This window comes from Vanessa atalanta, chromosome 21, assembly GCF_905147765.1.
Source record: "Vanessa atalanta chromosome 21, ilVanAtal1.2, whole genome shotgun sequence".
NCBI lineage: Eukaryota > Metazoa > Arthropoda > Insecta > Lepidoptera > Nymphalidae > Vanessa > Vanessa atalanta.
This window is the reverse complement of record NC_061891.1, coordinates 7078347-7093315: the sequence shown is the minus strand read 5'-3', so window position 1 is coordinate 7093315 and position 14969 is coordinate 7078347. Positions and strand designations below refer to the sequence as shown.

At 33.8% G+C, this 14969-nt stretch overlaps 1 protein-coding gene across 2 annotated transcripts in view; it reads left to right on the top strand.

The window, feature by feature from the left end:
* Positions 1-14969, top strand: part of LOC125072493 (protein goliath) — an 86335-nt gene that overhangs the window by 60941 nt on the left and 10425 nt on the right. For both annotated transcript variants that reach the window (XM_047683148.1, XM_047683147.1), the window contains exons 3-4: positions 2325-2522; positions 8817-8916. In XM_047683148.1, coding sequence (XP_047539104.1) covers positions 2325-2522; positions 8817-8916 — 298 coding nt within the window. The remainder of the gene's footprint in view (positions 1-2324; positions 2523-8816; positions 8917-14969) is intronic.

Here is a 14969-nt window from a genome sequence, read left to right as displayed (position 1 = left end):
TCTATTGGTCGTAGCGTGAGGTATGAAGCCTTCATCGAGAAATGGAGTAATTAAGACTAAAAGTTTTTTTCAAATCGGACCTGTTTCAGAGAAACGCGTTCACCCAAACAAACTAAACTACTCATCTACATAATATTAGCACAATAAGATTTTTTAGCCTGTGTTATTAGTATTGAATAAAGATCTCGACTTTGACATTGATGTTTGGTAATCCACATGCAAAGTTACAATTTTAATAAAAAATATAGGTTGTACAATTTAGATAAGAAAATAACAAGATTGCTCTCAATAGTGGGCAACAGGCACTATTGAGAGCAATGGTCTCTAAGCATGCAACTTTCATAAAAATGACCGCATTATCTGGTCTAGTGGCTTAAGAGGTTAAAGATCACGAAGTCGTCGGTTCAATGAGAAGTTATTGGATTTTTTTAGTGAGAGTTCTCAGTAGCATCTTGGAGTTTAGAAGTTGTTGTCTCGTGCCTCGGAAAGCCGTAAAACCGTTGGTAATGTGCCTGAACTCTGGTTATATCGAATTTCCTCCTCGCATTATGAGAGTGAGGCAATTTAGGCATATATAAGCAGCTTCGTTTGTGCATGTACTGTAATGTGTTCTATGCCTAGTCTTGAAATCGGTCAGGAAGACATTCATCAAAATAAAAATAAGCCAATTAAATTCATTCATTAATTGAATTGTTACAAACAATTTTTATCGATATTCATACATCTGTTTTCAATACACCAAAGAACAAACGAAGTGTGAATAACGTAGAATACATCCCTCGTTGAAATATTGGATCCACTCAAGGCAGGATTTATGGAGTACTTCAAAGTGATTCGTATTTATTTGCAAATGTTACCAACAGACGTGGCCATCGCATTGAATAAACATAAGACGACCAAGGTCTTTACATGTATGTGAACGATGTTTTGTTAAGAGTTTAGTGTAGGCACAACCGACCATATGATTAATTTTATACATCTAGTCCTGCTTCGTAATTTCACACGCGAGAGTCTCAAAGTCGGATTTTGTTACGATTTTTTGTGAATTTGGTCCATTAAAATGTGTTCCTATCTTGGGGTAGAAACGACTCGTGTGTCGTGACGTCATATCACCCTCTCCACTCATGTTTTCTATATCCTTGCGTTTGCATCTCAGCTGGAAGACGTCTACAGCTTTACAAAGGCCAAGGCTTACCCAACGATTTTCAGCACGGCCATACTTCGTTGCTACTAATAATAAAAAAAATATGTATTTTACTCCATATTTATTTACTGGTTTTCTTTAATAAAAAAATATTTTAATAATCAACAGTTTCGATGTTTGTCATCAAATATATAAGATCCCATTCGGTCAACCCGCTTATATTTTATTTGTTTAATATTTGTACCTTTGTTAACATGCCTTCAAAGCAAAAGAACGGCGATCGAGATCGACATATAACTGCCCGAATTATTGCGTCATTAGAGTATCTATTCAGAACGCGTTTCACTTTCTAAGAGATGAATTTGTGTCACCGTACTTGTAAAAAAAGTCTTTGTGAAGTTTCGAAAGATATTTACTTACCAGAACAAATCATCTGTTATCAGACAATCCGATAGATCATGCGTGTAACCTATATCTATATAAAAATGTTGGTTGCTTGACATATCAATACACTTTGACACCGTTTGACAGATTACCATGAATATTGGCGCGTATATTCTAGAACGAAACAGCAATACCTTGTATTTTTGTGTTCCGGTTTGAATGGTTTGTGTGCAATGTAACAGGCACAAGGGACATAACATTTCAGTTCCTAAATTTGGTGACGCATTGGTGATCTAAAGAATGGTTAAGAATTCTTACGATGTCAATGTCTATGGGCCTTATACCTTCAGGTTGCCCTTTTGCCCAACCGCCAACTATTTACATAATTTATATACCGTTTGAGCGATCGCCATTACAAACATATATACATACTTAAAACTTGGACAAAAAACAAACTTAGCTCATGTATATAGTTTTACTGATACCACATCAACATGTTTTAACAAAAGCAGTGGCGGTTCAACCTGCCTCCATAACGAGTTTTAATAATAGCGCTACTGATAGGTGCAACAAAAAATACTATATATATTTTTTTTCATCTTAGCTCTAACAATTACTTGAGTCGTTATTTTACAAGATGAATTCAATGTAAAGTAACTACGGCTGTTATGTAGATTCGACCTAGAAAAACCGACAGGAAGGTCATGTACCTATTAGATAATTGATAGGATTTTTTTTTTCGAAGCGTTTCTGTTCGAAGGCTTGGTATATACTAAAGTTTAATTTTCTTCCTTAGTCCGGCAAATATGGCGAGGGGTACGTCGGCTCCTCCCGTGGAATGGCGGTTCACGTTCGCGCTAAGGGGCCGGACGGTGAAAACGACCACACAGGCTGCACTTGGCCCCTTCTCTCCGTGGCAGCACCCACTGAACCGCTGCCCAGCGAGCCTTGGATCGCGGTGATCCGCCGTGGAAGCTGTAACTTTGAGATTAAGGTACCCGTATAACAATAATAATATTAATAATCAGAAATGGATGAGATATAGTATAATTTTTAACATTCAATAAAAAAATATTAATTAAAATGTATTTTCCGCCGAGATATTACGTCGCCGCTGTGTAATAAGTGCAGAGTAACTCAATCAAGACAGAACTAAAGTTAACGATTTGTAAAATTATAATATACAGTTAATATTGTGACGGCAAACCTTTATCCTCAAAAGCGTTTCATCTCTTTGAATTCTCAATTCCCTTTGAGTTGCGGTCAGCGGCCATAATAATCTGTCAAATCCTATTTCATGTAGACCAGCTCTCTGCGTTGACCTCGATAAATAGGATCAGGGGAATTGAATTATTATATTGAATAGTGATGTACTTATTAAGTATAGTCCCATTTCTCGATTTATATTTGTCGATAGGAGCTTAAATAATAATAGCCAATAATATCTCATCTGCTATTATAAGTACCGTATAAATGAGCAAGCATATGTAAATACAACCAATGGAAGGCAAAATGCAACTATACAAGTAGTTGGGTGCATTGGACATAGAAACATGAATGCCGCTTTGATGGAATTACCTATCGCCATTGTTTTAGCTACGAGTTTACCCTGGCATAGAAAACCTCACAATTTTTGTAAAAGTTATTACTTAGCTTTGCAATCATATCTTTAAATGTAAATCTCGGAAAGGAGCTTCGTCCGTCTTATGACATAAATTAAAAGTATTTTGAATCGAAGCCAAGTATTTCTTAAGTGCCAAAGGATGTCCAAGAATAATGTGACGATATAGTATAATAATATTTTTTTAAAGAAATTCCTTAAAGGATTTATACAATTTAATAATTGAAAATTATCCAACGTTTATTGTGTTATATTTACATTCTTTCTAAATATAATCCTTTAAAAATACAAATCTGATACAAATATATGGCTTAATATACGTTTAGAAATTCATATTGGACTATCAAAGATCCAATACAAAAATAATAATCATTCTAAACAAAATATTCTTGAATCTATACTAATATTATAAATGTGAAAATTACTTTGTCTGTCTGTAGCGCTTTCACTGTCAAACCACTGAATCGATTGTGATGACATTTGTTTTGAAGTAAGCTTAGACTCCTAGGAAGGACATGCGAGCGAAGCCGCGTTCGACATGTTATAAATTGACACATACTCAAAAAGTTATAAAAATATAGTCAGACGTATAGAAAACGTCCATTTCTGGTGCCCTAAAAACCGTACACATTGTCTTTGTAAGTTAGTTTTTTTTTGTCTCGAGTAACTGGGCTAACAAGCATATTTGTTCTGTGTACTTATATGAACTTTAATCTAGAGATTTCTATTATATTGTTACCTTACTTTTAAACAGATGTTTATTCGTATTTCAAAACATTGATTATTCGAAGCTTCTAGTTCGAACTATCAGGCATCATCCTATAATAATAATCGCAAAGTAATAAGTACCAACTTAAAAATCCATTCATATCCAATCCGCATTGGAGCAGCGTAGTCGACTAAACTCCGAATAAAAAAGAAAGGAGGACAGAAGGGGGGACATTTATGAGCTGTGATATTTTTTAATTTAAAAATTATACATTATTAAAAACCGAACTCAGTCAAAAATGCAGACAAAGTAATAAAAAAACCGAGACCGTTGATATTCTAATAAAAAAACCCAATTATGTCCTGAACAATTCCGAGTCGGAATTTCCGACCAACGCGATCATTATTAACGGGAGCCAGCCAACTGCGCAGGAGAAACTATGGTGTACTTATACTATAATTATTGTGAAGAGAGTTGGACTTTCTATTCCCTCAGTCCGATAATATATGACGATCAGAGAGAGAAACAAAACAGACACAAGACAACAAGACCAAAACATAACAACAACAGCCTTTTTTAAAAATGCAGGCCGTCACTTGACCAAATGGACCTAATGACTGTCATAATTACCACGATTTGTACTGTCCTAAGCTAAGATGTTTATATTTTTTTTTGTAAAACGTGTAATGTTTATAAATGAAATGTACTATATAAGTAATGGAAGCTTTTCTTGTAAGATAAATCCATCAAGATAGGTTTCCACAAGATAACTTTCCACAAGATAACCGTCATGAAAACGAATATAAAAATATAATGAATTTAACAGAAAAACATATAAAGACAAAGTGCAGCCATGAGCCATGATGTATATTCTATAAATAGCAATAATTGCGTCAATTAATTGTATATATAATAGTTATACATAATCATATAAAAAAAACAGGCTTAAACGACTACGTCTACGTCACAATTCATCAAATAAGTATTTAGTCTGTAGAAGTATCTATTATAATGTAAGTTATTATTGGTGCTAGCGCTGCGCAAAGCTGTCTCTGTCAACCCACGTCATTAATTTTGCTAACTAGCTACCCGACCTGGCTTTACACGGGTACAATGAGGGTATATACATATATACATAGGAATTGTATCGTTTTTCTCTACTATATTATTATACATATTAACCTTCCTCTTGAATCACTCTTTTTACTTACGAAAATTGTGTTATAATCTGTTGTACAGACGGCGGGTAGCGACTTTGTGTTATACTACAGTTCTTCATGGTCATTGTCTTTGTGGGTTTTTTTTTTGTTTAATTTTTAATCTCTACAACAGACTAAGCATACGTACTTTTATTTAAATTTTTTTACATTCAAAGACGAATAAAGAGGTACAATTACACTGCATAGGTTTTATTTTAATAAAAATATTTTCGTTTAGTTATTTAAATTATTCATTCCTTTGACGATGTCTCCAATGATATCCAATATGGATGCAAAGTCACTTGGGTAGTTTTGCTATTCAAATTTTTTAATCCAAGCTTCTATCAGATATGATTTATATTTCGTTGAGTAATAACGTCTCGACAGAGACGACAAGTTATCATAATGGCAATTTTCTGACATGTGTCGCCTGTCGGCTTTTATAAGAGCCATGATGACCCATTGATTAGATGTGAATAATAATAATAGATTACTACGAGTTCAAACCTGAACAAGAACCGCTGTTTCATCTCGTGTTTGGCGAAATGATAATCTGACACGTAAATCCACCAATCCACATTAGACTATCGTGGTGGAGTAAGAAGGCCCAGTAGTGGGACATTTACAGGCTTTTTTACAACTTTCAAGTCTACACGAATAATAAGAAAATGAGTAAAAATAAATACACGCTAAGAACATCCCAGTCTCAAAAACCGGTCAGAGTTTGTACCCTGTGTAGCTGTGCCTTTCTCTAAGGGTACGCCTTAGAGAAAGGCACAGCTACACTTGTTGTATCTGAATACTGAATTTCATATGTAATCCTAACTGATATAATAAATGTAATTTTCATAATTAAATAGTTAGTTAGGCTTTATACTGAACTACAACTGATCAACATATAATTGTACTATACCAAGGAGGCATATTTTGTAACCAAAGTTCTGACGAGAAGTACAGAGAGATTGAAATCAAATACGTTCAAGTAATATCTAATATCGAAATAAAACTAGTTTTTTAACGGATTTAATCGCGTATATTAATTATTTTATTTTAACATCCCGACGTTTCGAGCACTTTGCAGTGTTCGTGGTCACGGGCCTATTGTCACGGCATCTTTTCAGGAAGTTCATGGACGTTACGCACTTTTTATGTTTAACACTGCAAAGTGCTCGAAACGTCGGGATGTTTAAATAAAATAATTAATATACGCGATTAAATCCGTTAAAAACCTGTTTTATTTCAATGTGTAATAATCGCGAAAATCTAAGACAACAATATCTAATATCGTTCAGTATATACAAAGCAAGTTGCAACTGTACGTGCATGGCTTTTCGTAGGAATTTAGGTCATACCACATTCAGTGCTATCATCTATATACACACGAGACATTCCGGGAATTACATGAAGTCTATTCGCAGATCAATTTCTCGTAGCATTAACTGATGTTATTTTTAAGTAATTCCTGCTAATGTATATGTACCTACAGGTGCAGTGGTTAGCTTATACCGTGGTCCTAAGTTTGTGATCAAACTCGAGTTTTCGATACATTGATCAAAATCAGATTAACTAAGTTTAATCAATGTCAATTTGTACTGGATATAGTAGTGACTTTTAAACAAAATATTCTTTATTTAATTCAATAATGAGTTATCGCCTTTTTTTAGTAAAAGTAGTCTGTAAATGACCCACTGCTGGGCGCCTCCTCTCCCTTTTGAGGATACGGCTTAAGAGTTTGTTACACCACGCTGCTCCAAATGGTTCTTCCAACGGGTTGGTGGATACACAATACACATGTGTTGTTTCGGTCATGTGATATGACTCAGGCTATATTAGGCTTGTATTTGCGCACCACAATTACATTGCACTACAAAATCCGGTAGCAGTTAACTGTTGTCTTGTAATTAACGCCGATAAAATTATGACAGAAATTGGTCTGAAATTCATCAATATATCTCTAAAAATAATTATGTAATATTTATATTTGACTGACAATTATTTATCTCCGGCTTCTCCTGCTCTGAATCGGGTTACGTATATATTAATTTAATTAAAGTACACTCTTGGAAGACGATATTTGCTCCTCTGCCATTTTATTATAAAAAAAAAAAAATAGATAACGTAAGTTCCCCATAAGCTACTTAATACAGTAATAACATGTCACTTCATCTAGATAATATTTGAAATGATATTGGACAGCGTAATACGTCGATAATAACATTTTTCTACCTATGTATATGAAGTTATCAGTGATGAAGTCATGTATTTTGTTCAACGATAGTGTTATTACAAATATGTTTTAATATACTATAATAAATTTATAGTATAGTTCTAGTTGTAGTGATTTAACATATTCGATTAAGTTACGTCGTTTTGATGTTTATCAAGAATACAAACACAGTTTTAGGGGTTTACAAATACGGCTCCGGGTCTTGCATTTTTGGTTTAGTCCAACCATCGTTTGTTTGTTTATTTAAATGACATCTACAAGATTTTTTTATATTACGCGTAATGTGATCGCATCTTCGATAATAATATAAATAAAAATTATTTATCTTCTACGGTAAGACCTTTTTAGTAGAGTTCCGAGCGGGACCACACCCAAACAAAATGTCATTTTCAATAATTTTATTTTATAATAATCATCCATTTAGCTTATCATTTAAATATACTGAACGATTTCATCCCGGTGCAACAGTAATTTTATTTACTTCCTGATCACAGTTCTACGTACCGTGTTCAATCTAAACTATTCAGAGACGATACACACAAAAAAAGTAGAGGAATAATTCAACACATACATACAAAAGATGTTTATACAAAATTTTGTTTGTTTTACAAAAGATGCTCAGTACTTATATTGTCGATAGCGAAGATGGATTACGATATGAAATTGTAAAACATGAAAAAAACACCTTATCTAATATTATAAAGGCGAAAGTTTTTTTATGGCATTGGTTGGCGGACGAGCATATGGGCCACCTGATGGTAAGTGGTCACCACCGCCCATAGACAAAGGCGCTGTAAGAAATATTAACCATTCCTTACATCACCTATGCGCCACCAACCTTGGGAACTAAGATGTTATGTCCCTTGTGCCTGTGATTACACTGGCTCACTCACCCTTCTAACCGAAACACAACAATACAGTGTACTGTTATTTGGCGGTAGAATATCTGATGAGTGGATGTGTACCTACCCAGACGGGCTTGCACAAAGCCCTACCACCAAGTAAAAACTACTGAATATATTTTAATGAAACTTTACAATAATATAGTTAATACCTCAGAATAATACATAGGCATTTATAAAGATATTGTGTGAATTATACCTGACAACCCCTAAAACGCGAGCGAAGTCGCAGGCGAAAACCAGTAACTTATAAACACAGCACCTGTGCAATTATCTACATGATATACTTCATATATTATTGTATGGAGATCAAATTATACTTTAGTCGAATAAGCTCCTTACAAGGACGTATCGTTTGTTATTTTACACACATAAATAAAATGTGAAATTGCAGTCGGTTCAAATAAAGATCAGACAGTAAACAGAAAATCGGTATATGTACAATGTACGTACCTATGTCATATAAGTAAACAACAAATACTTTTTAATATGAACCTTTTTGAAGTCCATATAAGTATCTTATAATTATGTAAATAAAGTAAATACAAAGCAAACACTAAAAATTATCATCAAACATATGTTTGCTTTTAAATTTTAAACCATTCTAACTCTTAACTTCTTTTCGTTTAGGTTCAGAATGCTTGGCGGGCTAACGCTTCCGCTGTGCTCATTTACAACGATCGGGATACCACCGTACTTGAGAAGATGAAGCTTTCCACTGACAACGGACGTAAGTATAGCCCGGATTATAAATACTAGCATGTTCGAAATTTGAACCCAAATATATATTTTTTTTAATTTTGTAATATAAAATTGAACACACATAAATCGTACATTTCTTTTTGGATTATTCAGATTTTAATTTCTATTTTGGTTTTTTTATTCACTTTTAAGTTAATTAATCTCCAGTTCCTGAAACACTGACCAAAGTCCGATTTTTTAATTTAATCAAAATGTTCGTGCAGTCTGTCGAAAGTCATTTTTACCAATATGCATAAAATTGTACATATATTTATCATCAATAGTTTTAAATCTTATATTTATTAATTCAAGCGCTCGCATAACTAACTATACTTTATTATGTCTAAGACATCATAACTGGTAATAAAATTATACAATATCGTTAATCGTAATTTCACATCCCGTAACTAACAACTCATAATACAAACTTTAGAGCGACCTCTCCCTCAGTCGTGCCTTTCTATAGTAAATCTTGATTAACTTTCTAACTCGGCCTCACTAACTGGTTATATTCTAATGCCAAGGCATATTCAGATTCCAATAAATAATGCATTTACAAAATCAGACGTGAAATTATGGTAAATAACCAAAGAGGTTTTAGTATCACATGTTTAATGATGAATATTATAAAAGTTAGATTATGTAAGTTAACTTTTTAAAGATGTTTTTTTTTTTTTTATATATATACACAAAGAGTAGCCTGCTGCTAGAATAAGGTGAAACTAAAAGTGATCAAAATATCGCAAATGCTGATTGACATGATAATTTTTTGTCTCGTCATCATCATTCTCCTGCTCTTATCCCAATTTTACTTGGGGTCGGCGCAGCATGTCTTCCTCTTCCATACTTCTCTGTCGGACGTCATCTCACAAGTAACGTTCTTTGTAACCATATCGTCTTTCACACAATCCATCCATCGTTTCTTGGGTCGTCCCCTACATCTATATCCATCCACATCCAAAAATAAAAGTTTTTTTGGTGGTAGGATTTTATCCAAGCCAGTCTGGATTCCACCCTTATTAACTCATATTCTACCACCAAACAATACTTAGTATTGTTGTGTTCAGGTTTAAAAAGCAACTACAGGCACAAGGGACATTGCATCATAGTTCCTACGGTTGGTGGTGGAAGGAATTGGCGACGCGAGGAATGGTTAACATTTATTACGGTGTGAATGTCTATGGGCCGTTAATACAATTTCCATTAGGTTGCAGGTCTGCCTAACAAATTTAAAAATAAAAGACGGTTATGAGACTCAGCTCGAGAGATATCTTGTATCATTACAGCTAAGAGTTCCTCGTCACGACTTCGTTAGTATAAAGTTACGGTATTATTATATTATATAACTAGCTGAAACTGCGGCTTTACCCGCGCGAAATTTATAAAACACAAACTTCCTTCCACCGTCATCATCATCCTACATCTTAGGGGATGTCTACAACCTATAAAAAACCTGCCAAATTTCAATTTTGTAGGTAATTCTGAGATTTCGTGTTTAATCAGTGAGTGGTATTACGCTTTTATATATATTGATAGATTTTAGTTGTATTAATATATTTTTGCCGACTTTGAAAAATACAAGTTATCGAATCGTTTTAAATTTATGACCCTCTATTGCTTTTCTCAGTGTGAACCGATTCTAATAATCATTATTTTATTCGATCGATCTATTGCATTGCGCAGAGATGTTGGTTTACTCTGCATCTTCTACCGCATCTATCACAGGGAATGTTCCGAGGAACTTTCCCCGTTTACATAAATCTCGGCCGCTGAATTTCACCTTTGGACATCGCTTTAGAACTATAAGTTTCATTCATACTACCTCATCAGTAACAGTAACACCCTGTAAATTTCCCACTACTGGGCTAAGGCCTCCTCTCCCTTTGAGGAGAAGGTTTGGACATCTTCCACCACGTTACTCTAATGCGGGTTGGTGGATACAAATATGGCAGAATTTCTTTGAAATTAAACACATGCAGGTTTCCTCACGATGTTTTCCTTCTACAAATTAAACATATGAAAATTCAGTGGTGCTTGCCTGTGTTTGAGCCCGTAATCATCGGTTAAGATGGACGCGTTCTAACCACTGGGCCATCTAGGCTCATACTAAATCAATATCTGGAAATACAGAACAGCGCAATTTTTAAGACATTCTGCCTCGACAATCAGCTTTCGCTAGACAATCAGTTTTTTCGGAACGATAAGGAACCCTCTTTGCCTCCTATGTCATAAAAAAGGGTAAGTAATTAAATATTGTAAATATACAATTTTATATTAAAATTGTTAGTTATAATGACGAAAAATATAATCGATTACAGTTTTTATTTTTGTTGTTATTAATCTGCCAGTATAAACTTAAACAAGAGGAATGCTTAGAATAAATTTTATGGTTCGAATTAAATAGTTTTTGCAATATGAGTTATGATATACGGTATTTTAAACAAAGATATTATATATTTGAATTATATAACTTTTTTATACTACTGAAGTATAAAACTAATGATATCCATTAGCATTAGTATTAGCAGCCTGTAAATTTTCCCACTGCTGGGCTAAAGGCCTCCTCTCCCTTTGAGGAGAAGGTTTGGAGCATATTCCACCACGCTGCTCCAATGCGGGTTGGCGGAATACACATGTGGCAGAATTTCGTTGAAATTAGAGCATACAGGTTTCCTCACGATGTTTTCCTTCACCGCCGAGCACGAGATGAATTATAAACACAAATTAAGCACATGAAAATTCAGTGGTGCCTGCCTGGGTTTGAACCCGAAATCATCGGTTAAGATGCACGCGTTCTAACCACTGGGCCATCTCGGCTCTTTGATGATATCCACTGACACACAAATCTCATTGGTATTTATGCATATAAATGACTGTATTTAAATATGTTCTTAATATTTTATATATAGCTGCTAATATTATTACTATATGATTTAAATAATATAACATATATTTATAGATTAAAGATAATAAATAATCTAGTTGATCGTTAAGCTCGTGACCAGCAAAGAATTAAAAGAATTAATACATTTTTGACAAGTCATTTTGTTTTTAATTTGCCTGTGACGTATTATGTACGTTAGTTGTTTTACGGTAAACCGTACCGTCTTTGAGTATGACTAGTGTGAAATTTCAATGTCGAATTTAAGTTTCATGTTTGTTTGTTTGATGTAAAAATTCAAAGATCTGGGTTTAAGGACCGTGTCAGTTGACAATGTTTTTTGGGTTATACTGGTAGTATTTCAGATTCAGTTCGTAGTTATAAAGTTAGCTATGGTTATTTGTGGCTATTTCTGTCCCATTGAAAGGTCTCAAAACCTTTTTCCTACGCCTCTCTCCGGTCGTGAAGCATTGCTATCCTATCCTATCTAAAATATATGTACGGATATGCATATATGTACCAATCAATAGATTGATCTTCAATCTCTATCCAAATAACGAAATGGAACTGTCACAACATTACTATTGAACAAAAATTATATCTGCCAATCATCATATTTCACTTAAATCTTTTGATGTCATACCAGCCTAGTTATAATAAAACTATTTTTGTATACTTTTTTTTTTTAAAGAAGTATTTTAAAAAGTCTGTTCCTACCGTCTTAACGCATAGATCTTTTAAACATTTACGAAATTTATTTTTGAATGGATTTTATTGCGGTTTTCATCAATAAGGAGTGGCAGTAAGCAGAGTGGTTTAAATGTAAAAAAATAATATTACAGTAGAAATAAGCCTAGACATTCAATTTTCCACGGCGAAAAAAAATAGGATTCTTTATTATTTTATCGTACCCGAGAGAAGCCAAGACGGGTAGCTTGTCTATATTCTGTTATAATCACATAAGATAATTACTTAGAATAATTATTAAAAATTATGTTTAAAAACAACGTGCACGAAATAGTTTAATTTTATCTTTAAAATCGATCGATAGGTTATTGACACTCGTATATTTTTATATAAAATCAATTTTCTTATTTACGATTTGGATTAAAAATAGCTTATTATAAATATTTGCACGTTCTAACAACGTCTTGATAAAACTTTTAATCTTTAATAAAAAAACTTTAGATTACGTTGATTATATTTCGGCCGGCATGGTATGGGGAAACGCGGGGTTCAGGTGCAGGGTTTACGCACAAACGCCTGCTGTAAATTATCCTATGCAGATCTTTTAAATTGGCCGTCTAGGTTGGAATTATATTTGTAGAACCACTTGTACCAGTCAACCAGTAGTCAATTGTTTATTGTGTGTATTCATTTTATTTTTCTACCCACATCAGCGAGAACATTGCGATCGTACTTTGTTTAATTGCATACGTGAGTTTGTGTGTCTAATGTACACACATTTAAATGTAAAAATTACGGTGTTTGTCATATCTGTACAATTGAGTAAATCTTAATGATATTTTAGTCTAGAAAAATAATCTAAATGGCTAGAATTCGCACTGTTGGAATCTACAACACTTTTACTTGAAGAATAGTAAGTAGCAATGCCCAAAATTAATTAAGGAATTACTAATATTCCTATTTACCCCTCCTTATCACTTGTGTAAGGAATGGGGACGACAATAGCCCAAGGAGTCAGGATCGATCCTGCGACTTTTTACCTCGCTAGGCGGCTTTAAGCCATTGCGCTCTTGACGCTTCATACATATAAACAACCGTCTGAGCAGCACTTATAGCTTAGATTACTTTACCTTGGCAATGAAGCCGGGTCGTGAGGTCGATCGCTTACACGGGTTAAGTATTAGTCACGCAACTATTTACTACGTTTATACCTATTGGACTAGTGCAGTTAACCAGACACAACAAGTTGTTATTGACTTATGATATAATATATATATATATATGTTACTGTAAAAGCTTGAATGAAGGTAAATCTTAAGATTTTCCAGTAAAACCTAAGATTTGCCGATTATCAATGGTAAATGTCCATAAAACTTTGAAACTTTTACCATCAATCAATTGGTAATTCTTAGGATTTACATGTTAGGTTAGGTTGGAATGGTAAAAGTCCGAAAAAGTCGTCCCTTTATAATAAATACTTACATTTAGCAACTCATGTCGGTAAATCTTAGGTTTTACTGGAAACTTAAGATTTATCTTAATTCGAGCTATTACAGTAACATATATATCTTGGAATTAAGGATTCTTGAAAGACCATCTGGGTAGGTGCTCACTAATCACATATTCTACCGCTAAACAATGTGTATATATGTGTAGTATTGTTGTGTTTCTTGAAGGTTGAGCCTAATTACCGGCACAAGGAATATGATATTTTAGTTCTAAAGATTTTGAGCTTTGTAGATGTAGGGTTAGTATTATTATTCAGCACCTTAGCATCAGGCGATCCATTTCCCAGTCCGATTACATATTATATATAAATAATAAATAAATAAATATTGCACAACATCACATACATTACTCTGATCCCAATGTAGGTAGCTAAAGCACTTGTGTTATGGAAAATCAAAAGTAACTGTACCACAAAAACTCAGACCCAAGACAACATAGAAAACTAATCAACTTTTTCTACATCGATTCGGCCAGATATCGAACCCGGGGTCTCGGAGTGGCGTACCCATGAAAACCGGTGTACATACTACTCGACCAAGGAGTTTGTATATATATATAACATAAATATTTTGTTGTGGGTTATATATATTTACTTTTATAATTAAATACCAAGTACTAAATAGTTGTTGATAGCGACAGAGATCAAATATCATTTACTAGCATTATAAAATTGATTGATTTCCCGTACAAACTCCCACCCCCATTTTCACACCTCTATCTAATCATGCAATGATTCCCGTGATAAAACTATCTCCATATCAAATTTCTCCTAAATCGGTTTAGGCGCGAAGCTTTATCATATTAAGTATAAGGGATATCATTTATTTAAGTTATAAATTGGTCATAGGAATGAGTACATGATTAAATACGAAAAGTTCATAATTTACACATTTTTTGAACTTCGTTGGTTCTTGAGTCAAAGGAATAAGTAACTTTTTTAATAAGTAATTTTTCAAACTGTACTG